Consider the following 26,834-nt stretch of genomic DNA (forward strand, 5'->3'; position numbering starts at 1 on the left):
TTGTATGAGGGATTCACCTCATGATGTCCTCTTGTTGTGAGTGTGCTCATTCATCTAAATACACACTTCGGATGTGCAGACATGTTTTTTTTTTTTTCCTCAACCTGTGTCCTTCAGATGTTTATTCAAACTCTTTTCTTCAGGGTTGCCACCCAAAAACAGAAGAGGGCACGTTTAGAGAGCGTATACACGGCGTGTTAATTACAGGCGTCTCTGTAGGTCTTGTGTCTCATTTTCCAAAAAGGGAAAACATGTTCTTTCTCTCCATTTGTGAAAAAATCCCTTCCTGCTGATCGCATTTACTCTAATAAAAAGTTTTCAGCAAGCGTTTAACGGTTAAGAAGAGAAGAAAGTTCAGTGTGCATCTCTTCATACAGGTGTAACCTGGTTATAGCTGACCCACTGAGAGGCCCTCTGATGCTCAATATGGGTGTTTGGTGGGAGATAAATTAGCACATAGGCTCCAGGAGTTCACGCCTCTCAGGCAAGGTGACGGTTGTAACGCTTTTGTCTCAAGTATTGTAGTCTGCCCCTCATACAAGGATATAACATGTAGTAAGGAGGACACTTGTAAAATAGCTGACCTACTTCGTATGCATGTCTTTTATTTTTGGAGGGTTTTTAACTTTGAGTCTTACAGCAGCATTGTGGGAGTAAGCGAGCATTATTTTAATCCTCATGTTTGACTTTTATTTTTGATATGACTTTAAAAAAATCTAGTTTATGACGACGCCCGTCCTCAAAAAACAGTTTTGTTAGAAGTGTTTATATTGTTTTGTTTTGTTTTGTTTTTTTTTGAATTTATGGAGTTTCTCTCTTGTTTCTCAGTGTCGAAGCACCAAGATGGAGGCATGTACAAGACACCAACGTATCCGGGGTATCCGTTCCTGATGCTGCCTGACCCCTACCTCCCCAACAGCTCCGTCTCTCCATCTGTAAGTGCACCTCTGCTCTCTCTGTCCTGCTGGCTAAAGCGCCTCTGATGATGGTTTCTTGTGTGAGCTGCTGCGGGGGGCAGCTTGAGGTCTTTATCTGCGCCTCTGTTTTAACATCCTTGCTTTGGACTCCAGAGTGAGATTTGTGCACTTCAGCTTCCATTTGGTATCAAGTTCAAACACAGAACACATGTTCCTTGTCTTCAGGAGGAGTTTTATTTGATGAGCTTTTTTGAGTAATAGCCACTGCTGGTGCTGAAAGACATGCAGGGATGGAAACGTTTCGAGCCTGGCGAGTGTTTTGTATTTGTGGCAGGAGAAATCAGATCTTCAGTAGCCGGAGTTTGATTAAAAACAAAAAAAAAGGAAAACAGAGATGGAAAGTGGTGGAGACTTTTATGACTTTTTTTTTTTGGATAAAGGCATTAAAATCTTCTTTTGGGTGTTTCTTCTTTTTTCCTCATAATTTGCATTTAATTTGTTGTGCATCTGGTCTTGCAAATGAGCTTACTTCCACTTTCATCCGCCTAAAAATCAGTGGCATTTTACTAGTTGGATGCGATCAATTTCAAAGGTGTGATCTATAATATTCAAAACCCTTTTTTTCTTTTATCTCTTTATACAGATGTGGATGAACCCAGTCTTTTTGCAGTCATGCATCTTTAAATATGTAATCAAGATCTATTGCAGTTACAAGACAAAGGACCGTTTCTTTTACCCTTTCAGAATACAAACTTTGAATTTATTTTGGTGTATAACACCATCGCGCCTGTAGTTTAATGCAGCGAAGGCAGAGATTCATGCTCAGTGGAGGCAGTGTCAGAGTGAGATCGTAGTGACAAACTCTGCACCAGTTGTGATTTGGCTTTGAACTGTGTTGTTTCCCACCCTAACTGCCTTCATGAAATGAAGCGGTATTTAAAAACACGCTCAGCGCCGCAGCCTCATGAGAGGAAACCAGAGACAGAGCTTGTTTTTGTTTACGGCTTTTTTTCTTCTTCTTCTTCTTCTTTTTTTTTTTTTTTGCCGAAGTTGGAATATGATTGATGTCATCATCAGGAACCGTTTCGCATGACGTTTTCCATCTTCATCCGTGCCTGAATGACAAGAGGTTTGTTGCCGCCTTAATAGCTGTTCCGAGTGTTAAACCGCCAAAACAAACACCAGAAAGACTCATGGAAGGATGTCAAGGCAGCGAGTATCACTCATGTCGCCAGACAGCCCTGAGAAATAAATCAGAAAATCCCTTCAAGTCACCCATAAGAACCAATATCCATGGATAGGCTGACTAATTGCGCCAAACATGAGCGGTTGTGTCTAATTCATTTTTCACGTGCTGCGTAATCCTGTTGCCTGAATTAACCCCCTCCTGCTCGTGTTTCACAGATCACATGTACACGCACAGTGAATGAGCAATCTGCTGTATCATAAAATCTAATTTATGGCAAAACGATTCTGCTAATGACACCTTGAAGTCTCAGATAGTGTTTATGAGAACGAGTCAAGAACCAGCATGGTCATGGGAGATTTTAAATCGGTTGTTAAAGTTGACTTTTTTTTTTTAAATCAACTTTTCTAGCTCCTGTCAAGAATACTTTCATTTCAGTGCAATGGCATCTATGGAAGTCACGCCTTTGCTCATACAGTTAAAGGGGCAATATGTACTTTCATTTAGTGTTTTCAAGCATAGAAAAAAAAATCAGTCAGAGATTTCTCATTCTGATTTCCTTCCCAAAACTACATAGTTTTTTGGAAGGTATCAAAAGCAGGAAATCCCCTTCTGCTTAAGCCTGTTGTTCGCAAACATACACTGACATTGACTTTAAGTGAATGAACTGCAAGTACAAGATGGCGTATTTTCTTTTTCTACACATCGTTGCATAATGCGACACATCCGGCATCGTGTTAGACAAACGCGGTGATGGCATGTGTGGCTCATCAACGCGTCCTTTCTCCTTTCACCTTCGTTTCACAATCTCTTCTCTCTCTCCGGCCCTGGAGTGCCGACCGCAGAGCCTCTCAGATTGTTTTTGTTGAGGGTGGGATGGTTGGTAGGGGTGGGGTGGGGAGGATTGGTGGCGGTGGTGGTGGTGGTGGCAAGATAAAGAGCACTTTCTTCCCCCCCCCCCGTGTGTCTTCGAGACTCCACACAATGCTCACTTGTTGCTGCTTCCCTTGTAATTAGCCCGCCGGTTGTGAGGCGGTAGCGGCATATCAGGCCCCCGTCTACCTGGCACTTGAAAGGGTTGAGAGGAGCGGGGCTGATGATTATGGATGGAAGAGATGGATCGGAAACTATAGGTCTGGGAGACTGACAGAAAAGAGGGGGTTGTGTTTGGTGTTTTCCCAGTGTTGCAGTGTTAATATGGGACAAGGCGACGCATGTTGCTTCTCCGTCTTTGTGTGTGTGTCTGCCGTCCGTCCGTCTTCTTGGCATCACGACTTTGAACGATTCTCTCCTCACTGCGAGTTTCTCACTGCTTTGGCACTCGGAACTAAAGTAGCGGTCGATTGTTTAGATTATAAAATGTGATGACGTCAAAGAGAGCAAGTTGACGCCTGCGGATCTGTGTTTTTTTTTAACAGACGGGCAGCACGAAACTCTACTAAATTCTTTGTAACAATCATGAAAAAGTAGAAAATATTCAAATTCTGAGAGACAGAAGAGGATTTTTCAGAATTGTTGAGAATCTTTACTGTCAATCAAAATAATCAACACACTGTTTTGGCTCTAGTAGTTTTATGCAGTCTTCACTGATCTCCTATGGTTTTTACTGCTGATATATCCTGTCATTGGTTTTAATAATAGTGCTGAAGGTTGATACATAAAAAAATAGATATAGATTGAGTTTTAGTTACTGAATCTGAGTATTCATGAGTTCATTGACTGCAGATTATCTGATTCTTGCTATTTGTCTGTGTTTCTCACTGTACGTTGGATATCTGTGGGTCCTGCACTGTTGCTAGGACGAAACAGGACGCCTGAAGACATGTGAGGAATTGTTGTCAAGTGTTTTTATAAGGCAAATGATCACTCAACACAATAATCTATCAATTAATCCATAATAATCATTATTAATAATTAATACTGGTTTTTATATCTGCTCCTGTTAGACAAAGAAAACTCCCCAGAAGTCCAGAGTTGTGAGTGAGTTGTTTGTTCGATCGGTCGGTAAAGAGGCAGCGACGGTAATCTTTCACTGCGAGACTGAATGTTTTTTTCTTACCAACAAAAAGGGCAAAAAAAGCTCTGTGTGTTCCTGTAAACCTCTTTAACCTGTTGAAGTCATTGTGAGAGCATCAGCTGAATGACTGTGAGTCAGATATTAATTGTAATATTTGTCTGTCTGTCTGTGTCCTCCCCTGGGCAGACTGCGTGGGTTGTACAAGACTAATCTAATAATGCCATGTTTCTGTTCGACTATTTTCACATTTGTTTATTCTCTGCTTTTTGAGTATTAGTACACTCAGAATGAAGGTTTGAATCAGAATCCGTCCAAGGATGAACATTTGTCTCAGTTTGATGTCGACCATGGGGGGGGGTCACGATGCATTTCCCAGAGCTGCTGTTGTTCCAAGAAGATTAACATTTTATTCTCCATGTTCTCCGAAAAACAAGATTGTGTGAATTTGACAAAAAAAGACGGATAAATCGAACCCTTTGTTATTCTAGTATTGATGTTGAAGCTTCTAATCTCTGTTGAGAAAAGGAAGCGGCTGCTCCCTCCTCATCCCATTCAGCGATAATGCTCCTATTACAGGCTTCCATGGGACGCTTCACTGTTGTTATATTAATGTAGATATCAGCTGTCCCCTCAGAGGAAGTGGCCAGAGAGGGAGATTTGTGGGATTCAGAGATGTGACTAAACTCCCTTGTTGTCTTTGGATAAAGCTTTATCCGGAGTGTGTGAGACAGTGCACATCGTGTTTGTGTGTGCTGCAAGTAGTTTGTACGGTATCTGCAATTTTGGCTTGTGTGTGTGCGGGTGTGTGTGTGAGTCTTCATCTTCATGTTTTCCTCCTCGAGTTTGTTGCCATAGGCTTGTGTTTGTATCCAGGGGTCATGGTGTGTTTTACGCGCTAATGTTTGCTGGTGTGTGTGTGTGTGTGTGTGTGTGTGTGTGTGTGTGTGTGTGTTAGACCTTCTGCTGGCTGTGTGGATTACAGCAGAAGGGATCATGAGTCTTTGTCATCTCCAGGAGTCAAACCCCAGCTGAGGGAGGATTGTAAAAAAAAAAAAAAACTGAGCGTCTTCCTCTCTTCAGCATCCAGCCATCTTTCTTCATTTTCCTTTTTTGCCTTTTCCATCCATCAATCTTCTTTTTCGTCAGCTGGTTCTGTCCGCTCTGATTCAGCTGTACGTCATCAAATTTTCTTCCCGTGTGACATCAAGTCATAACAACCGTAGAAAGGCAGAAGACGTAGACGGAATCCCGATTCATTTCTCAGTTGCAGGGTGGCATTTTGAGCAACTTGCTGGGATTGCTGCTGTGTGGCTGAGCAAATATATATTTTGCTGTGTTGATCCACAGTTGAGCTTTCTCAGTGTTTATAGCTGCTGTTGTTAAATGCTTGATTATGGTTTGCGAAGGCGTTTTTCGTAGAAAGTGGACGGAGAAAGCAGTAAGTAGAAGAAGGAGTAGAGAAAAGCAGAGGGCAGCTGGGAAAAAGAGAGTTGAAGTCTGATAGCGCTGCTTTGCATCAATATCAGTTTACCATAATCTCACGGTCATGCCTTTAAAAAGAGATCCTTACACAGATGACTAAGTCGTGCTTCCCCCTAAAATTTCTGCTATTAGTAGAAGGTATTGGTTATTAACAGGATGTGTTTCAGACCAAACTTATTTAAACAAAACCTTATTTGTGGGCTCAAGGATCGAACAGTTCTTATGAAGGCTTTTGATGATTTGTCTACATGGACGATATATTACTTAAACCCAATCAAAATCATTGTGATTCCAACTTAACCGCACACACTGACGATGAATAAAGTGCAGATGGGCATTTCAAGCAAAAAATGCTATTCGGTAGTCAAACGTCGACCTCCCGCTCGTCTTCAGATAAGGGAGGGACGAGGCTGTTCAGCTGATTCTTTAGTCGCCATCTGGAGGGCCGTTGTTTGCTCTGCTCATCGATCATCAAACTCACTTCTGTTGACAGAGTGAGCCATTGATTGCTGATCTGCTGACAGTGCCACACTTTCTGCAGGGTGCTCCTCTCAAACGACTGTGCATATTTGGTGATTTGTGTTGAAACATGAGCTATTCGCATTTTTCTTATCCAATGACTATTCGAATTTTGAATATCATGAACGCATCCCTACCAATAAGATGCCTGTTTACATGGCCCAGAGTGGTTTGGGCAGCTTTAATCTGCGCGACACGTGACGGGAATTGTTTGGGCATGAAGTTTATTGAAAAAGCAACAGAGTCCTTGGAGCCGATTTTCTACTTTTGGTGGTTTACCAGATAGAGTCTCTGACAGAGGAACATCTGTTGGGTGAAAATGGTTGCGGCTACAACAGACAAACCCCTTATTAAAGTTGATATTTTTGTTTGTCGCAAGTGATGTATGACTCAGGTGACTCGTTGCCCTCACGTGGGGCGAACATGCACTGAAAGAATGCGCTTCTTCCAACCAGAGAAACTTTTTACGGGCGTGAATTTTGAACAGATTATCAAAGGTTTACACTACCCCTCTCCAACTGGGTCAGTCTCTTCTTCTTCTTCTCACATGAGGCATTTTTCTGCCGATTGTGCTATCTCTCAGATTATTAGTGGAATATTTGTGGAGAAATCAAGTAGCAGAAGAAGAAGTTACATTTCCTGACAGCTGAGATCGGTGGGTAGCCCGTCCTCTAAAACCAAAACAATTTCTGTACATTTTCTGAGGTGGCGGTGACTCACAAGGATTGATCCGTGGTTAGTGGTTATATTTTGATGTAGGAAGTGCTCAGACTAGATTTGAATCAATAACCTTTACCAAACATTTTTTATTTTTTATTTTATGATTGTAGTTTGTCAGTCTATTGTTTAGTTTGAACCTTTTGGATTCAGTCAAAAACAGATCTTTGCCTCTGACAACCTGAAAAAGTGAGAAGTTGTGATGAAGCAGCAGCTGATTGTTAAGACACTCTGATGGCCGGACTGAGAAAACGCTCAGCCCGTCCTGTTTGCAGGTCGTTGTCTGAAAAGTTATGAAGCAATTAAAGCGAGCGTCTGATATTTTGGCGGTGAGCAGTTTTTATTCACTGTCAGAGAGGCTGTGAAACTCCCTCTGATGTGGAAGCTGTGGTCACACGAAGACGTCAACAAGCTGCGAAGACAACACACCGCTCTGAAACACTTTCCCGCTCGCTGTACCTGGACACGTACCGTGGAGGGATTACTGTTCTAACCATTTAATTTGGGAAGGCGGTGAAATGTTTGTTTTCAGCGCTGTTTGGCAGCATGTAAACTTAGTCACTGGAATTTACAAGCCGGTGTTTAACAGCTCTGTCATTGTCATGTTTGGGGGAATTTCCTGTTCATTTGACATTTCGTTTCACAGACTAAAATTGAAAAGTGACAGGAAGACTTACGTAGAGACAGTTTACATGTTTGGGAAGGGTAGGGGTAAAACTTTGTCATCTGCGAGACTCTAAAGGCTCAGCTGCAGTGTGTTTTTTGAAGATTTTTTTTTTTCTATCAGTTTTTAAAAATGCCCCTTCACAGCTTTTCTCTGAACCAAACGGGAACTTCATGCAGCGATAGAGCAGTTTGATTATATTTCCCCACGTGAACTGACATCTTGTTTGCTTTTGCTTTTAGTTTTGTGCCTTTTTTAGCCCATAAACTTTTCATGCGTCTCCTCCTCTTCCTCATATCCATTCAGAAATCAGCTGCCGTCGCTAACAAGCTCCCCTCCCTGTCCCCCCTTTTCCTCCTCGTATCTCCCAAACAAGTCGATCCTTCCAAGATCAAGGGAATGGCATGTGTGTGTGCGAGTCTCTAGGATCTTGCCACTTCCTTGTCTCCCATTGTATTGCGGTGTTGACAGGGGGGTTGTTCAGCCAGCCCCTAGTCCCCTTGTAAACAATGGCAGCAACACAGGCTGAGGCCTCCCTAATCCCCCCCTTCACACAGACCCAGGGGCTGGGATGAGCGGCGCTGGGGCCTCCCTGCCTCTGACTGGCTACGATAAGGACCCAGCCACTCAGATTTAAGAGGCCTAAAAGAAAAGCAGCTTTCACTAGAAGGCTGTAAAAGCCGGGGTCGGATGGAAATCTTGCATCTACAGATTTCTTTTTAAGGAACTTTTTGTTTTAAATTTATAGTCTGTCAAGACTTCATACGTTTAAAGCGACATTCTTGTTTCTGTTCATCCTGTTGAAACAGTTTACTACTCGTGTTGGAGTTTCCAGCGGATAGAGGAGCTGGCAGAGTCTTAACCTTGCTATTGTTGCAACGTATGTAAGTGCAAGATTATGGTTGTATATGTCTAAGATTATGGAGTGAAATGAGTTTGATGATAGGGCAGAAAATCCTCCAGCCTTGCTCTCAGCCAAACATGCAAAAATCCCTTTTTCTTTTTGTGTTGAGATCAGCGAAGGAGGAGAAGATTACTCATACACATCACATGTGATGGTTAATAGTATTAATAACAAAATGTTGGACTCCAACCTTGAAAGTGCCCTTCAGAAGTGTGAAAAACACAATTTTGCACAAGTTTGATGTTTTGATATTATGCAGGGTTGCTGTTATCCTTCACAATGCTAGTTAATTTGAAATAAAATTGATTTAGCCTGTAAAGGATTGGAGCTTCTGTGGTTCCCTGACCCGATGAGGAGTCGAGCTGCTGCTGATATCCAGTATTCAGCTGTCAATTATTTTCTTAATCAAAGGCGGTTTGTGTAACAAATTGTAGAAATATATGCCTATAAATAAATGTTTTAGTGCCCATATGTGAGCAGATTGTAAGGCAGCGTGAAAGATGAGACCCAGAATTTCACAATTTCTCGAGTTCCCCGTCTCACCTCTTCTCTCCTGTCCGCTCACAGAAAGCAACAGTAGCCAATGCATTAGTTTAGAAAATGAAGTCTGCTAACATAAGCTAATGACTGGCTTCCAGCACAGCACAGAAGTTGCTTTTTAATTGCTTTTTAGCCTTTAAGATATCATAAAATGATGGTAAATTTCTCCCAAATATTGACATTTGAGAAGCTCTAAGCAGTGTTTTAACCAGCACATTTTCTTTAATTGACTTACAAATCAATTAATGGACAATTCAACTTTGTTCTTATCAAAAGTGAAAATCCTAATGGGACCTCTACTGTCTACATACTTAAACCACCACACCTTCTGTCAATTAAGTCGTCAAAATGTATTTCTGTAGTGATGAGCATCACATTAATGTGTTAATAGATTACAGAATCCTTAAATAATAAGTGTCTTTGTATGTGTGTCTAGTTCAGACAGTCTCAGGTAGACTGAAGCAACCACTGCTTTGAAGACGGACAGGAAATATGAGCAGGAGATCAAAATAGATGCGGCTGAAGACAGATAAACAGACGGTACAGAGAGAGTTTGAAGAAGGAGGGCTAGAGAGGTAAAGAGAGCATTATAGAGGGAGGGGGAAAGAGGAGGGGGGAAGATTAAAATACAAATGACCATAAGAGCGTCCTCATCGCGCCCCTCGGCTTTGAAGTAGCGCGGCTGTGAAGGCACCTGAAGAGAAACTGTTCAGAAGAGTATTTCAAGAGGCGGAAATGTTTAAAAGAATATCAGAAGAAGAAGAAAAACCCCCTTCAGATGGCCCCGAGGTGTTTATACCTGTAATTATTCATCCACTTATTTCTTTCCGGCGCCGAGGGAAGGTGGGAACGGGGGGGGGGGGGCAGTAAAAGACAGGTGTTTGTGAAGAAAGTGTTGGTTTGTTTGATATTATTAACTCTGTTTACATTCAGACATGTTTATCCAGATAACATCTTATGTGCTGTCCCTTCATCAGATTAATTGTGATTCTGAGCTGTGGAAAAAAAGCAACAAAAAAAAAATAGCAGAAGGAGTTGAGACGGTTGGTAACCTCATGCGGTGTTGTAAGTGCTAGTGTTTCTCTAGATTAAGACCACATTTCCCATAATTCCTCCCACGCTTCCTGTCACCAAGAGGATGCTAGAGGTCAAACATGTTGCAGGATGTTTCTTTTTTCCATCTGCCTTTTCACTCTTCATCAGACAGTGAAGTGAAGTCTTTCTTTAATGCTGTAAAGTTATCGGATTGTGCCGTAAAGCAGCACCTCGGATTATTTCCAAGCTGTTGTCGTGGAGCCGCAGCTCAGACGACATTCCTGTAATGATTTCAGATAATCGTTGAGTCATTAATAAAGTAAAAAAAAAAGTTTCACACATTTTTGGTTCCAGTTTCTCAAAAGTGGGAATTTGCTGCTTTACAGCACAGGGCGAGATAGCTGGAAAAGAAACACCCTCCTCTGGCTCATTTGAACAAAGAGGCTGCGGTTTATTAAAACTTTCATAAGAGAAGAGACAGAAACACATACGGAGGATGACGGATGGCAAGTTTCGAGAAGCGACTCTTTATTTAGGCTCCAGTGTTTGTCTGTGAGGTCTCTGTGAGAAGTGTGTGTGTGTGTGTGTGTGTGTGTGTGTTGCAGGATGATGCACCCAGGTGAGTCATTGGCCTGTAGAGTGAAACCATGCCGTTTCCCCTGTAGTGTTGTTTACAGAGAGGGCTGTCCGGGCCTCCAGGATGGGTGTTCTCAGCATGTAGTTAATCAATAACAGCACTGGCTCTCCCCCGACACACCAGTAGATATGAAACTACTCACATAAATCTACTCACTCATACTGCACACACACAGTTTGTTGATTTGAAACAAGAGCAAAGTCTGTAAAAAATGTTGAGCTCAAAACATCTTTGGGTTCATTAAGAACTTTTGAATGGCGTTTTTTGATTCCGGGTGGCAAAGTGGAGACTGAAAAAAGTTTGTCTACAATTTTGTGTTTACCATTGGAGCTTGCTTAGAAGTTTAGTTCAACACGTGAAAATAGTTCATCAGATTGTTAAGAAGTAACAGTTTTGATGTTAGGCTACCGAGCTTGGTTACACTGCCAACAGTGTAACAAGGTTCCAAGCTCCCAGGGCCACTAGCTGCACTGCTAACTGAGCTCACTAGCTGATGATAGCAAGCAGCTCAGATCACACAGAGAGACAGAACAGAAGACTTGAAAGTAAATAAAACAAAAAGTCTCTGATTCCAGCAGCTTAAATGTGAATATTTTCTGGTTTCTTTTCTCCTCTATGATAATAAATTGAATATCTTTGGGGTTTTGGACAAAACATGAGATTTGAGGATGTCATCTTGGGCTTTGGGAATCACTGATCGACAATTTTATTGACAGATAATTTGATGATGAAAACAATGTTTATTTGCAGCCCTACACAACGGACAGTCGTGCTACAGCAAAATGTAATCACTGCACCAACATGAATTCATGCAGACAAGTTTATCCAAAGCTTTTCCTGCGGCATGCTTTTGAAATTCAGGCATTCTTGGTGCCCTCAGTCATTGTTGTAATACCCCGTAATCAACATGTCCGGCTTAAGTTAAAAAAGACGCGTCCAAATAGCACATATGTCTCGCAGCCGTCGCCACGAGAGCCAAAACGCCAACCAACTGCCGAAGTCTTGGCGACGTCTTCCCAAACGTGCCCCTTACTACATCTTTCTGACGTATCTTCGAATCGTGAGCCGACATCTGCAAGCCGTGTGTGTGTGTGTGTTTGTCTGTGTGTGTTATTCTTTCTGGAAGGTTATCTTTTAACATGGTTCTGGCAATATTCAAGATTAAACTAACTGACCAACTTTTTGACGTAACACAGGTATTATCAGGTTAAATTAGATTTATCAGGAGCTATAAGAACACTGGAGTTTCTGTCGGTCTACAATACAAACAAAATGAATGTGTCTTTTTAATAACTTTTAACTCTAAAGAATTTAGAAAAACCTCTGAATCTCAATCTAATGAATGATATCTGAAGAAAGTGAGCAGTAGAAGTTAACTAACAGGTGTACTCGGTCATTATTTTCACGTTTGGATGTTCAGCAGCTCCCCTGAACGAACATGTGGCTGCTTTGTTTAGCCGGTCACCTTAAACAGCTCATAAACACACAGACCCACATCACCACAGTTTGTAGGTCAGTGGGCCAAACTCTCAACCTGCAACCATGCCGAGTCCCTCCTCCCTCTGCTGCTCCTGGTCAGCGAGGAGTTTAAAGTTCACTGTGGAGTAACAGCTGCAGCTATCCACATGCAGCCACACAGAGCGGGTGAAATGGCACCTGAGGTTGGGATGCAGCAAGCGAAACAGAAAGTTTATTTCTATTTCGTCCCGCTCTGAAGCTGCCGTTTAGAAACCTGCAGCATCTTCTCTGAAAACACTGATGTCGGAGGGAAATCCACTTCCTGACCGGTTCGCAGTTGTTTTTGTGGGAAATCGAGTGGTATCGAGGTCATTATTCTCTGTGGGTTTCTGTTAGAGTGAGAGTGTTGTGTTTTTCTCGTTTTTTTGTTTTGTTTTTTTTAGAAATCATGTGACCTATGGGAATTAAAGTCTTGTTTCATTTCCTCTTCATTACTGTCAATAATCAGCTCCTCGAACAGTTTCATAAAGGCAGTCGCCATCTTTCTAGATTAGTAGAGGTTCGCACTCTACATACAGAAACACACACACACAGACTCACACACACACAATCATAATCTCTGTACTTTCCATAAAAAGGAAACCAAATCATGTGTGACACCTTTCTTTTTTCCTTTTTTTTTCAAAGACAGTTACAAGAATAAATCTCAGGTACTTTTTTGTCACATCATTTAAAACAACTTGACATGAAAAAGTAATTTTGATAAAAGAGGTTTTGATATGGACTGTATTTAATTAATGATGACATAAAAGATTTCCCGGATAAGTAGTTAACTCTATACAATGATCCCGGTCGAGATCAGCAAGGAGATAAAGGTGTTATTTAGCTTCACATGAAAGCGTGTAACTTCAGTCATCTCTGCTCGTACATTCAGGTTCATGTATGACTTTCATTATTCAAAGCTGCACAGGAGAAAGTTAAGGCGGTTACGAGATTGAGGCAGCAAAGAAACAAAAAAGAATGTTGAACCATAGGAAATAATGGCAGACAATTCTAATTACGCCACATGCAATTTAGATTGGACAGACAGATTTACTAAAGCCAAAGCAGCACGTGTGAAACATCGGGAGGATCCGGTTCCTCCGGCTCTCAGCTTCACGTGTGTGCGAGCGCCTCTATTGTTTGCAAACACAGTGAGCGTGACGACCGTATGTGATCGTACATGACAATTTGCCACGTGCTGCCTCTTTCATCTGTCCCTGTGAGGAAATTTACAACCTGTTTACACTCTCCTACTGAGAGATGTGTGCGTGTGTTCCCAACAAACTCCACATCTGGTTGTGTGTGTGTGTGTGTGTGTGTGTGTGTGTGAGTGCCTTTCAAGTGTGGATCTGATACTGTGCTTTGATTATTGTCACATCTGCTGACTTCATTCTTATCTCCTTGTACATCCCGACTTTCTAACCTGCTGCTTTTAATATCTGGGAATTGAAATATATTCTGCTGTTGCTTGAATTGCTTCAGTGCGAGTACAAATATGGAACAAATGACAGCCTGTGATCTCTACATGTGAATCTGTCTTTATGAAGCAGCCTCGAGTGCTGTGATTACCAAGACATTTTTTACTTTTTTTGTGTGTCAGAAAATAGTGTATTTTATTTTATTCATTAGTCATTATATCATCATTTATATTTTTTGTCGGAACAACATTACAAAACTCAAATAAGTACTTTTTAAAGTCAAAGAAGACAAAAGAAAAGCTGCAAATATTCAACCCGAGAATGAATATGAAATGACGCCATATAGTTGCCAGTATATTCGTCATCAATTGAATAATTGCAGTTGTGTAGATGTTTCTAATATCAAATTAAAAAGCTACTTCTATTGCTAGATTCACTTGTTGTGGTGGTGTAAAGGTTGCTGTGGTGCAGAGTTTCCCGACCCTTGACTTGACCTTTTTTGATTTACTGAAAACAAACCCTAAATTATTTTCCATCACAAGTTTCAAGTCTAATCACATGAAGCGCTGCGATGATTAATCTATTAGTTGTCATTTATTACATTAATTGCCAACTACTCTGAAAAAAATGATTCCATTATTGAATATTAATGTTTTGCTCTTTATGTTTCTTACTCCTCTGTGACAGTAAAACAAAATATTTGAACTGTAGATAAAACGAGACATGTTTGGCTTTGAGAAACACTGGCAGTTTTAAATATTTTCTTATTTTATTGCCTGAACAACAAAACAGTGAATCAAGAAAATTATCAACAGATTCACCGAAGGACAATAATAAGACTTAGCTGAATGATATGGTATCAGGGCTGCAGCCGAGAATAGTCCCAAGAACCAGCGACCTGGAGTTCAACCAACTCAACCCAAAGTCCTTCCCTGAAGTCCTGTAACTTGTCAGACTTACAGCAGTTAAAGGAACAGTTTGACATTTTGGGGAATACACTTAATCGCTTTCTGGCAGATAGTTCAGCAAGAAGATCGATGTCACGCTCACATCCATCCATTACATGTGAGACCACAGAAAGCAGCTGAGTCCAAAGGGAACAGAATCCACCTTTCAGCACCAAAAATAAAAGATTATTTATCATGTGTTGTGGTGTGTCGTCAACTTCTCATCTAACTCATCACCAGAAAGAGGATACACACATTTCCAGACTGACTGTTTATTATACTGATGTTTTAAACGTTGCACTTTTTCATTACGTCGCATCATGAAGGCCTGCCGTGATGTATCGTGTTCATATGGAACTTGTTGAGTCTCTTCACCTGTCTCACCTGACAGGCGTCTTATTTAATGATCTGAGTACCATGGTAACAAACTGAGGGCTGCTCACTCACTCAGCAACGGACCAGAAAATTATTTATCATCATGTGCTTTTTTAGTGTGAGTAAACATCCGCATTTGGTGTGTTGATGTTAGTAATTGATAATGTTCTGTGGTGACCACCGCTCCTCGCACCCACCAAACCTCAGCCGACCTTCATCATCATTTTAATGTGCACTTTATTAAAATAGTCTTCATAAAAATAGTCGACTGAACGAAAGTCAAACCCCATACTCCTCCTCCTCCGCCCCTCTCCACCCCGTGCCCGTGGCTCTGCCCAGACCAGCTGGAGCCTCCACAGCCGCATGAAGCAGCCCAGCACACATGGCTGTGATCACCACACACACACACACACACACACACACACACACACACACACACACACACACACACAGGCAGAAGTCTAATCCTGCCTTGTATGATACTCATCTGCAGAGGGAAGGAAGCAGCCTCTGCCACCGTATGTGTGTATGTATGTATGTGTGTATGTATGTGTGTATGTATGTATGTATGTATGACACACATGACTCATAAACATACATGCAACATTCCCACACACCAGTTATACTGTGCTACCATACAAACTGAAAACATGCGCTCATTTACTGCACACACACCAGCATACACACACTAAATCAGCTGTACTCTTTGTCTTCACTTCCTCTTCTTCCTCATGCGCACTGACATACTAACTTACATCATGAACACACAACCATTCAACACTGCACATTGTTCAAAACGTATGTGCAGATGGGTGACTAATTTAAGTCATAAACCCGAAGAAATTAATAGAGGAACTACAAATACAAATGTTTCCTTCAAAATGTATATGTGAACCATATGTTGTGGCCGAGCAAATGATACATAGCTGCTGTGCACATACAAAAAAACAAGCTGGACCGATAAAGAAGAATAAAACATCTTCAACTTGAAAAAAGTTAGCACACCGTAGCTCCCTCTACAGTTTCGAAGCATTGGCTGACCTTCAACAACTAGCTTAGCCCTGTGGTAACTGTATAGCCGGCAGTGGTGACACAGCACATCTGTAGTGAGCTGGAGGCTACTTTCCCCAGTAAACACACCAACCTATTCAGCTTGCAGCTGTCTCTCTGGGCTTGGCTGAGCTGTTTGATGTTGTATTTATTTATGTTTTTTTCTTTTCCATTTTTAATGGAGAGCTATTTGCTCCTTTTCGAGTATGTTTTCTTTCAGCTTGTTTATGGAGGAGACGACGAGGGATTTTGAGCCATGTTGGGGCAGATTATGCGTGTGAATCTAGTTTAGTCTAAAATTTGAGAAACAGAAAAAAAAATAAACAGGCCAATGTAAGAATCCTGTGAATCCAGTCCAGAAATGTTGGCTGCAATAACCAAACTGGACATGTAAAACTCAGTATAAATAAGAAATCTAAGCCGGTTTTGCTGTCTCAGTGTGTTTATGCAACCAAATTCCCTTAACCCCCACCCCAGATTTCATCATGATTATCACAACTTGTCAAATGTTTCTCTCTGAAAGCTTCAGACCAGCGCCCTCTTCCTGGTTTGTGTCATAAAACAGATTTCACAAGGCCTGTTGTTACCAGGCGCGTCAGTGACTGTATTATTGGTTTCAAGTTACTGATGTAAAAACGACCACATAGTGCCATCAAAGGACGGCACACACGGAGGAACATGAGTCTCAGGTGAATGTGTCGCAGCTTACTGCCACATATGTGTGCGTGTATGATTTCTCCAGTCTGTGTACGCTTCGATGTTTTTGGCACCGCATCCATGTGTTAATGCCATTTTTAAGCCAGAAAACGGAGCGGGAGGAATTCCCTCTTCAACAGGTTTCCTCAAAAGGAGCTCAGCCATGCGTCAAATTGATTTCCTACCTTTGTTTAGACCTGTTTTGTAGAGTAGGAAAAGACACCCATCCCTACAGTTTGTGGCCATGGGAACCTTTTCTGTTGGTCTACAGAGAGAAAACACTCTCTTTCAAGAGATGAATGACACGCAACGGGAGCGAGATTTTCCCGTTGGCCTTCGTCGACAAAGACGCGGATAAGATGTGGATCGTGCGTCCGACGATTGCGTCAGGATCTCAGAGTTGATGGAAAGGAGAGGCGAGGATGAAGAGGTGGCCTTGTGGAGACGAGCGGGAAGGGCGGAGTAGAAAAGGGAAGTGGAGGAGCGCAATGCTAAAAGAAAGACGTGGAGAATAAAAACAAGATGCTTTAATGACAGAAGGTTGATGTCATTAACACCCAGGACTGCATAGGTTTGACTTCAGGAAGTTATGGGGCCCATGAAGTGTTTTATTCAGTGTTTTGTGTGTGTGTGAGAGAGAGAGAGAAGTAATTGTGGTGAATCGGCTTCTGTGAGCATTTTTCAGGGCCAAACAAAAACTAGAGCAACTGTGATGTGCACTGCACTGTGGTCGGTGTGTGTGTTTGACAGTGTGTGGGCGTGCGTGACGATGAAGGTGTTGCACATAGTACAGGGCATGTATGTGGGAAACACTGTATGCACACCAAGGACAGATGAAAGGGAAGAAGTGGGTGGGCAGGAAGTGAAGAACAAAAGAAACACATCATCTGATTTATCAGACGGGTACAGATTGGGTTGATCAGATGGAGGAAAACGATTATGGAGGAAAAGGAGAAAGTTGCTGCAAGTGAGTTTGAGAGAGTCTGACGGAGGCAGAGAGATTGAGAGACAATGGAGGAAGAGAAGATAACTGCAGTAGCGGAAGGGAGTCAGCAGTAAACAATGAGAGAAGCGGTTACAGCGTTTGTGCACCTGGTAAAACAAAACCACAGCCCCAGTTGAAACAAACTCTGACACCTTAAGAACACCTTTAACCGTTTCACCACCGCACTCAAGGAATAGGAGCACAAATCCAGGGCTAATTAAACCTTGAAAGTCAGTTTTGACTTTCAACAATAGGAAGTGAAGTTGTTAGAAGAAACCAAAGTGGGCTGCAGAGTCGCCACAGCCCAAATGATCAAGACTGAATCATTCTCACTGTCTTTGATGCAGGTTTTTTTGCTTTTTCACACAAATATTAGCTTTAAAGGCTGCCCAAGAACCACAGACACATTTCCTCTGAAGCTGATCTTCACATTAAGATGGTGTTAAAAACCGAGCCATCGTTTGAAAAACCTTAGTGATGCCAAAAGCCTTCCAAGGACTCCCGACACTGCCGAACACTGAGCCCTTTGCATTAGAGAGAGCACAAAGTTTTCAGGCCAAATAAGATTCCTCTTTCACTGACGGAGAGTTAGTTTGGGCTTGAAATTTGATTTTTTTTTTTTTTTAACTGAGCGGTCAACAGTATTGTGTGAGTCCTTGGGAGACAGAAATCACAAAAAGTGTTTTGGTGTCCTGAAAAAGAAAGATGTGAATGTGTTTTTGCACACTGAAACGCACCAAAATACCAAGGACACAGTGTGTGTCAGATGTCACTGTTGCAGTGCTGTTCAGATTTAGACATGCTAAATGCTGAGTGTTTACCATTAAAAGTTAATATCAGCAACAGTCATATTGATCAAATCACAGGACTTCCTACAGAGGAAGCGTTATCATTTACAGTTTCTATTCCTCCCTCAGGGTTTCTTTAAATTTGGGGAAAGTACTGTAGGAAAAACACCTTTTTGGGGGAATTTAACATCTGAACTAACCTGCAATGTGACATATTAGCCAACTGTGTGCTAAACACAAGGGTGGCAATGCGCGCTTTACTCAAGCACAGAGACGTAAACCTAAACTTTTATCAGACTGAACATCCAGGCAGAGTGCTGCAGGGTCTCTGCAGGGAGTCTCCCTGTCATTGTCTGTTTCCATCTTGCTACGTCGTTTTGTGATGTTCACTGATGGGTTGAAATCAGCCTTGCGATGTTGGGTAGGCGGTGTGCAATTACTCACAGTAAAAATGTTTGATGTTTTGCATTAAACTAAAGGAACCCGAGCCTCAAGTGAAAATGTGAGGAGGAGAAAGTTCAGATATTTGTGTTAAAAATGTAGGGAGTGAAGGTCAAATGTTGTCAGGAAAATAAACACTCAAGTAAAGTATAGAAATCTGAAAAATCTACTCAAGTGTTACACCTCATTACTTCCCCCATCTGGCTGAACATAATTTAAAAAATCTATCAAAAATGAATGAAAAGGTGCAAAACCTTGTCTGTCGACAGTATTCACACGCTGCCATATGCGCTTTAGGTTCATCTCTGTATCACTGATGAGACAATAGTCAGTTCTAGATTATTAAATTTTGTCTAATGAGCTTTGATGCCGATCGCTGAAGCCTCTAAAGAAGTCAAAGAAGAGTCAAACAATAAATCTGCTGCATTAGAATTTATTTGTGTTGATGAAATGACGGATCCATCATCCATCATCAGGCCGCTGATGTCACACTGTAATTCTTGCGGAATAGGCGCCATTGATCAGGCTTTTATTCAGAGGGAATGGGAGACAGACAGACAGTCAGACAGACTCCATTGATGACGGTTTTATGATCCCACTGCTGATCCTTCCCCCCCCCTCCAGACGGAAGCAAATTTACAGCAGGCACAGGCACAGTCGGTCCATTGTCAGGACCCCAGAGGACTCGTTCGCTCCCCCGCTGCACTGCAGAGCCAGGCGACCGTCACTCACTCCTCCCCGGCCGTCCTTCTGCCTCACATTTATTCTCCTTGCCCTCCGTCTCTCTCCTTCCCCTCATCGTTCCCATTCTGTTTGTCTTTAAAAATGCACCCGCGGGTCTTAATGCTGCCAATTAAAGACAGCCATAACTCTGACACTGTCACAAACAAGCTGCGCAGTGAGTTGCCTTCCCGGCTCCAGTTGATCCCCCCCGCAGGGTCTCATCAATCCCAGGCCAGTTGAGGGGAACACTGGTTTCAATTAAGCATCCATTAGCTCAACATCCAGTTGGTGGTATGCTGTTTTGATTAGAGGAAGCAAAAGAAGAAGACTGTTGATTTTATTTCTCTCTCTCTCTCTCTCTCTCTCTCTCTCTCTCTCTCTCTCTCTCTCTCTCTCTCTCTCTCTTTCATTTATAAATTTCGCCACATGGGCAAAATGTTCTATGAAATTCTCTGGAGACTCCCCGCTGGAGGAGTTGGATTCAGAGTGTGAGACATCAACGTGTGAAGGAACTTTTATCAGTGATTGTTAGAAATGACTTTGCATATGTTGTCTGAAAACTTCAACACGCTGATGTCATTTAAACAATAAAGTTTGTAGTTAAACTGTTAAAATGTCCGGCCTCAGTCACATATTTTTGATAACCACATTTGACTGATCCTTGCAAAAGACAAAGTGTTTTATGGGGGCTGATTTCAGAATTTGTTTCTACACTCTCATATTAATATGAATGTGATAAATAAGTAGTTTTATTTCTTATTTAATGATCAGTTTTGAAACACAAAGACATCGGTATTTTTTTATTTCCTGTTCTGGACAAGCATTAAATTGTAGAAACAAGCGTACATAAATAAATGAATTAAACTAAATAATGGTAATGAATAAAAGCACACACGTAAGATTACTGTTTCTCTTCCCCCTCATCTGATAACCTATAACCCCCTCCTCCGTTTCACCCTATCCACCAATAGGACCGCAGCTGATTATACTCATTGTTGATTAATGTGCCACTTATTTAGTCAAATAATTGAATAGTTGTTTGATCTATAAAATGTCCAAAAAACAGAAAGGTGTTGATCACAGTTTCCCAAAGCCTGAGATGGCACAAAATGATGTCTGGACTGGACTTTGGGCTGATTGGCTCCAGGAACTAATCCCAACTGAACCGAAACTATTATTTTTAATAAGTTCATCAGTTAATCAGTTGATTATTTCCTCAGTTAATACCCTAGTTGTTTGGTTGATGAAATGTCGGAAGATGGTGAAAAAATGACAGTATGCCCAAACTGAATCCACAGATGTCTTCCTCTGTCCACAATTGAAGAAACCAGAAGATATTCACATTTAAAGAGCTGAAATCAGAGAGTTTAGACTTAAAAAAACAACAACATCCAAACTGATGAACTGACCACTGAAATTTGTTTGGATTAAATTGATAGCTGACAACTAATTGATAGATTGATTAATCGTTGCTGCCAACGCCTCCCTCCCTTATTTTGCACAAGCTTACCATTTGTTATTTGTTTTCTTGCAGTCACTCAGAATTCGAACACAGGAGCCAGTACATTTTTATTAGACCTCAGATGCTGGTTGTCTTGTTTCCCCAGATAGGTTCTGTAGATTTTATCTCCTCCGAGACGAAGATATAAAACTGTTGCATAAAATATAACCTGGATATTACAGTGAACACCATTGTTTCTGCTACTGGCAAGAGAAACGTTATTGCCGGCTTCTGTAGAGCTTAAGAGCGTATTCAAGAGCCAGACTTCCATTTTTTATTTGCAGTACAAAAAAAATGTTCTGAGGGCAAAATCTTTAGCCTGCTTTGACAATGAGGGTCCTCTCTTTCTCTCTCTCTCTCTCTCTCTCTCTCTCTCTCTCTCTCTCTCTCTCTCTCTCTCTCTCTCTCTCTCTCTCTCTCTCTCTCTCTCTCTCTCTCTCTCTCTCTCTCTCTCTCTCTCTCTCTCGGTGCGTGTGTGCAAGTGCATCAAGTCTTTGTGTATGCGCACGCGTGTGTGTGTTTGTGTCTGTGTTCGTTGTGTACAGTTAGGCGAGGTTAAGCCTGTTGTGGTTTACCAGTGACAATATATGCCTCGAGTCTCATTGTCACCTGAGCTACACACACACACACACACACACACACACACACACACACACACACACACACACACACACTGCTCCTCCCTAGCCGTGTGCTGCTCTTGGTGCTGGTGGAAATTTTTTTACAGCTCAACTTGCTCAACTGCGTCCCCCCCCCCCCCCCCCCCCCCCCACACACACTTTTTTTGCCGCGTTAAATGGAGAAATCTGCAAAAGCATCTGTCGGACCTGCAATGGAAAATAATTTGTAACTGAAAAACATGAATGCATTTTTAATAAGTGATGTGTCTTTAGATAAAACAGTGGGTATAATTACAGTTTGAACCTGCATTCAAGAAGAGGCTTTTTTAAGGGGAACATCAAACTTAAGATGGTTGGTTCTTTGCATCACTGCTATCATTATTTATATGTAAGTCTGTCAGCGGAGCAATAACAGCAGGAAGGAGCGGCACGTTTGTGTGTGATAATTAATGGGAGACAAGACTTGCTTTAATACCTGCAACTCTGTTTGATGGTTTTCAGATTAAAGATAACTTTGTTTTGGAATAATCAGTTCCTCTGCACCTCTGAAGGTAGAAGTGGTGCGCATTCATCACCTGCCGTCATGGAAAAATGCCATATTTTAAGGTTACGTCTCCCAGGTGTTAAAGTGTCGAAGGAACAGATAAGAATCCGAAGCAGAAGTCTTAGCAAATACATTTTTAAAAAAAAGCCTCAATGCACAACATGAAACCTTGGAGGTTGTTGTCTGTATATGAGGTGCTTTGTCACGAGCCAGTCATGGAAAAATCAAGGAGATGATTTGTTGTAGTGTTGCGCCGAAAAGCCCGTTTTGTGCTTCGCATGCAGTAGCTGGAGGGGGGAAAGGCAGGGAAGGAGTCCAGGATGGGAGCAGTGATCTCTGGTTTGGCCTCCGTCGAGCTGCTTGGTTTTTTGGTTTCCGACCATGTTTCTGTTGGACTGAGATTAAACGAGCGAGGGAGCGAGCGAGGGAGTGATAGGAAGGAACTTTCAGACTAAGAAACAGATAAATACAAATAGAAAGAGAGCTCACATGGGACTGAATATGAGGTGGAGAGGTTAGAGAGAGAAGAGCTTGTCTGACTGGTCAAATTGTACTCAACAGGTCTTATAATATCCAAAAAATGTGCTGCACCTATTATTTACTGATTAATATGCTGATTAATTTCAGGATTAATAAATTGCTCAGTCGATAAACTGTGCAGAAATGCTCTTCCGTATTTACCACAGCCCACAGTGACGTCTTCAGCTTCTTTTCATCTCAGATAGCACGGACTCGTTCTCATGTTAAAGGTCAGTTTGGATTCCTGCTGGAGCTTTCGATCACGTCACATGATCTTCATCTGTAATTTCAAACTAACATGAGAGTACTCGGTACTAATTGTGTTTCTTTTTTCAAAACTGGTCTCATAGTTGTCTGCAACAACTTATTTTGACACTAAACTGATAAAGGAGAAAAGTTAAAGCTATCTACTGAGAAAACATATTTAAACTGTCAACAGTCACTGCACTGAAAAAGCAGCGCAACTCCACTATTGCAGCCAGAATCTGTGATTTGTCACCGGACAGCTCTTTGCTCTGTGAATTATTAAATTGTGTAAAAGACAAAAAAAAAAAAGAGTTAATCCTTGTTTTCGTATGCTGTCCGTGCCGCGTGCCGCATCTTGTATGGAGGCTATCAGCTCCATCACTGGGCGGTTGGAGCGCGGAGGCGAGGCAAGCCATGAGGGCTGCGGATGGTTAGCCGCTTGGCTCGGGTGGATCAGCGCTGAGAGAGGAGAGGCCCGGGAACAATTATGGCTTAGTAGGAGTAAGAGAGCCGAGCCAGGCAGCTGCTGGTTGTTCTCTGAATATGCAGTGTGTGTGTGTGTGTGTGTGTGTGTGTGTGTGTGTGCGTGCGTGCATGCGCGTGTGTTAGGGGGCGTCCAGAGGGAGCGGTGCTCTCTCACGCAGCCACATATTTACATTACAAATCACGACTAAACAATTCAGCCGACCGCAGATACAAACATCAGACGTTTTTATAGATGGGGTGGATGGATAAGAAAGATGGAGGGATGGGTTGAAGAATGCAGGGATGAGGAAACGGAGATGGGTGGATGGATGGAATATCCATTTTTGGATGGATGCCATGATATTTCTTGGTTTCTTTTTAGTTTTTTTCTTTCTACCATCACAAGCTGCCATTGATTTCTGTTATCTTGGTACAATAGTAATATAATACGGAAATGAATCAATTAGAGGACTCTAGAAACTTCAATTTAAGGGCTCTAACTAATGATTACTTTCATTAGTGATTAATAAAGTTATCAATTTTGACTATAAAATGTCATTAAAATGTAGAAAAATGCCTGCTACAATTATCCAGAGCCCCTGAAAATCTTAAATTGCAGTTCAAACCCCGCCCAAAGCACAACTTACTTTGTATAGAAAATTTTTAAAAAATGTTGGATTAAATACATTCAAATACCTCAAACATGACAGCAAGCTTCCCCTAATTGTTAATGTGATGTAGAGTAAATGTGAAATGGTCCTTTACTTTGCCCGATGGATAAAGTGTTGGATATGCGGAGATGGTGAGACGGGAAAACTAGAGCGATACACAGCATTAAACCCTTTCCACACATAGAACAGATCTGGCGTAAATTTTCCAGGTGTTGACCTGGTTTTTGTTTTACCAGTCACAGATCCTTTATATGTCAGATACGTCGAAGCATTGCAACATTTTGCGTTTGCCCTGTGACTTGTGCTGCGTTTGTTCCCACCGCAGCTGTGGAGGAAGCTTTACAGAAATCTTGCGGAAAATTGCAGGAGCGTCTGACACAGAAAATCATCTGCAGCCTCAGTCCCCACATGACGCCCACAGGGAAAGTTGTCAGAGGATTTACACTTTAAGGCGCATCGAGTGAACTCTCAGATGACGGGCACAAGAAGAAGAAAAAGAGTGAAGCGGATGACAAAAGCTTTAAGATTTAAAGGCAGATCTTCCTCAGCGGAGCCAGCCTCTTTATTTTGGGGTGATAATTGCACACTGTGGGCAGGTCACCATGTTATTAGTACACATGATCGATAGCAGAATATCAAACCCCTCCGCTTGCCAACCGGGCAGCTTGGCAGGCGCTTTGCAAACCACAGGCCGGCCCTGCTCGCCGTGGGACCCTCGTCCACACACGCACACTTCAAGAGACACGCACGCTGACATTTCTTATAAAATCATGGATGCACACACTCATAAATAGACTCAAAGAAATACATGGATACACATCTAAACACATGAACATGCAGTTCAAACACATAAATACACACACACACAGTAGGCAGAGAGAACATTGCGCCCCAGAGATGGCGAGTGGTGACAGGCGGTCTCTCTGATGCTGCTGCACAGCGAGGCCCCCTGGGCCTGAGCATGCAGCTCTGTGGTGGGATGGACCAGCGCTGCCTCTCCGAGGGTTTTGGACCAACTCCACCTGTGGTCAGCTGGATGGCAGCGCCCTCGCTTCGCTCTCCCAACGTACACAGATGACTCCCGTGGAGTTGCGCCATGTAGAAATCCTCAACACAGTTTACTGCCACAAACTGAGAGAACTTTCTTTCCTCCTTACAGCCTGTTTAAAACATTAGACTCAAGTAGAAAAAACATCTGGGGTCACAGAGGGTGCTGATGGGTGTCTTTTCTTTCTCCTTTCCCTAATATCACGATGCTGGATCCTTGTCATTGTAGCCTGTTGAAGCTCTGCAGCCGCATCACTGATTCATCAGTGTAGATTTGTAACTTCAACTTAATGGGAACAAACAATGATTAAAGAATAAAATGCACCATTGAAAAAATAAAATAAAAAAAAGTAGGAACAGCCCCGGAGCAGATCTGATTTGAAAGTATGCAGACAGTCTTTTAGCTTTTGTTTATTTCTGAAAATCTAACACTTGTAAACCTTTGAGAATCTCTTTGAGATGCCATCATACCAAATTTTAACGATGCCACTGAAGGTTTTGGGGACATAAGTAAGTAGAAAAAAAAAAAAAGCAGAGCAAGGCAGAGATCACAGATGGCACTGCACCTACATGTCTGTTTGCACTCTGGAGTGAAAGTACATTAAAATCAAGGTAAGGACGATACAAAACCACACAGTAAAACTCATCCAGAGGGCTCCAAACACCCCAGGATAAGACTGGCCGTCCAGCGTGACGAGCCAGAGTCTGCATAGTTAAACATGGTGCGGAGTGCATCTCTTCTCTCCAGCACCTCTTTGAGTTCCTGGAGATAAAAGCAGCTGGCGCAACATCAAATCAATAGGCCCATCAATGGGAACATCTCCTGAAGATTAAAGAGAAACTCGCTCAGAGACACAGAGGGAAGGTAGGGTGCTAATATAGTACCAGACCTGGCCAATGGAAAGAGATTTAATTGATGTGTAGAGGAGAGATGGATGAAAAGGTGAGGATGTTGTAATGGGGTGGGGTGTGTGTGAAAGGGGCTTTTTCTTTCCATTAGGAAGAAGAGTCCATTTGTCTAAATATTTATCGACTCTAAAACCTCAATTATTTATCCTCCTTTTTAAAACTTGCATCCTGAATTACTCTCCCTGAACATCTGTACGTTACTGTGTGTTTCCCCCCTCTGTCATTCTAAAAGTCATTGTCCTCAGCTCACCTTTGTAGTTTCTGGCTTTCACCCCTTCTACATGCTGTCCTTCACCTCACTGCTCTCATTATCCTGTTCATCTGCTTTACATATTTCCTGGTTTCTAGCCATTAAAAGGCATCAATCACAATATATTGTATACTGTGAGGAGATTCAGATTAATTTGTTAATTTCCTTGTAACGACTGACCCTTTCGACGCGTGACTGATATTAATCATGGCTGATTTGGATTTAAGTGTTCCAGTCTCACGGTAACATATCTGGTGGTTTACCAGCTCATTACAAGTGAGCCATCACTAATGTTGTTGGCTACACCTGTGCTTCTCCTGCTCTGACAGGATAAAACGTTTGCAGTGAAAATTGCACAGTAAGTGAACCAAGATGTCGTACCACAGCTGCACACACAGGTACAGATAAAGCAGAAGTTATGCAATACACTTCTATAGCGGTCTACAAGTTGTTTCCTTTGCTTTGACTCATAAAGGTTTGAAAAGTGATTTTGGTTCTCACATAAAGGAGCTCATTTGTAC

General features: G+C 42.0%; 1 protein-coding gene across 4 annotated transcripts in view; it reads left to right on the forward strand.

The window, feature by feature from the left end:
* The window catches only part of tcf7 (transcription factor 7), a 119,993-nt gene that overhangs the window by 39,481 nt on the left and 53,678 nt on the right, over positions 1-26,834 (forward strand). For all 4 annotated transcript variants that reach the window (XM_037120109.1, XM_037120110.1, XM_037120111.1 and 1 more), the window contains one exon: positions 829-935. In XM_037120109.1, coding sequence (XP_036976004.1) covers positions 829-935 — 107 coding nt within the window. The remainder of the gene's footprint in view (positions 1-828; positions 936-26,834) is intronic.

The sequence above is a fragment of the Acanthopagrus latus genome, chromosome 13 (assembly GCF_904848185.1).
Source record: "Acanthopagrus latus isolate v.2019 chromosome 13, fAcaLat1.1, whole genome shotgun sequence".
NCBI classification, from domain to species: domain Eukaryota; kingdom Metazoa; phylum Chordata; class Actinopteri; order Spariformes; family Sparidae; genus Acanthopagrus; species Acanthopagrus latus.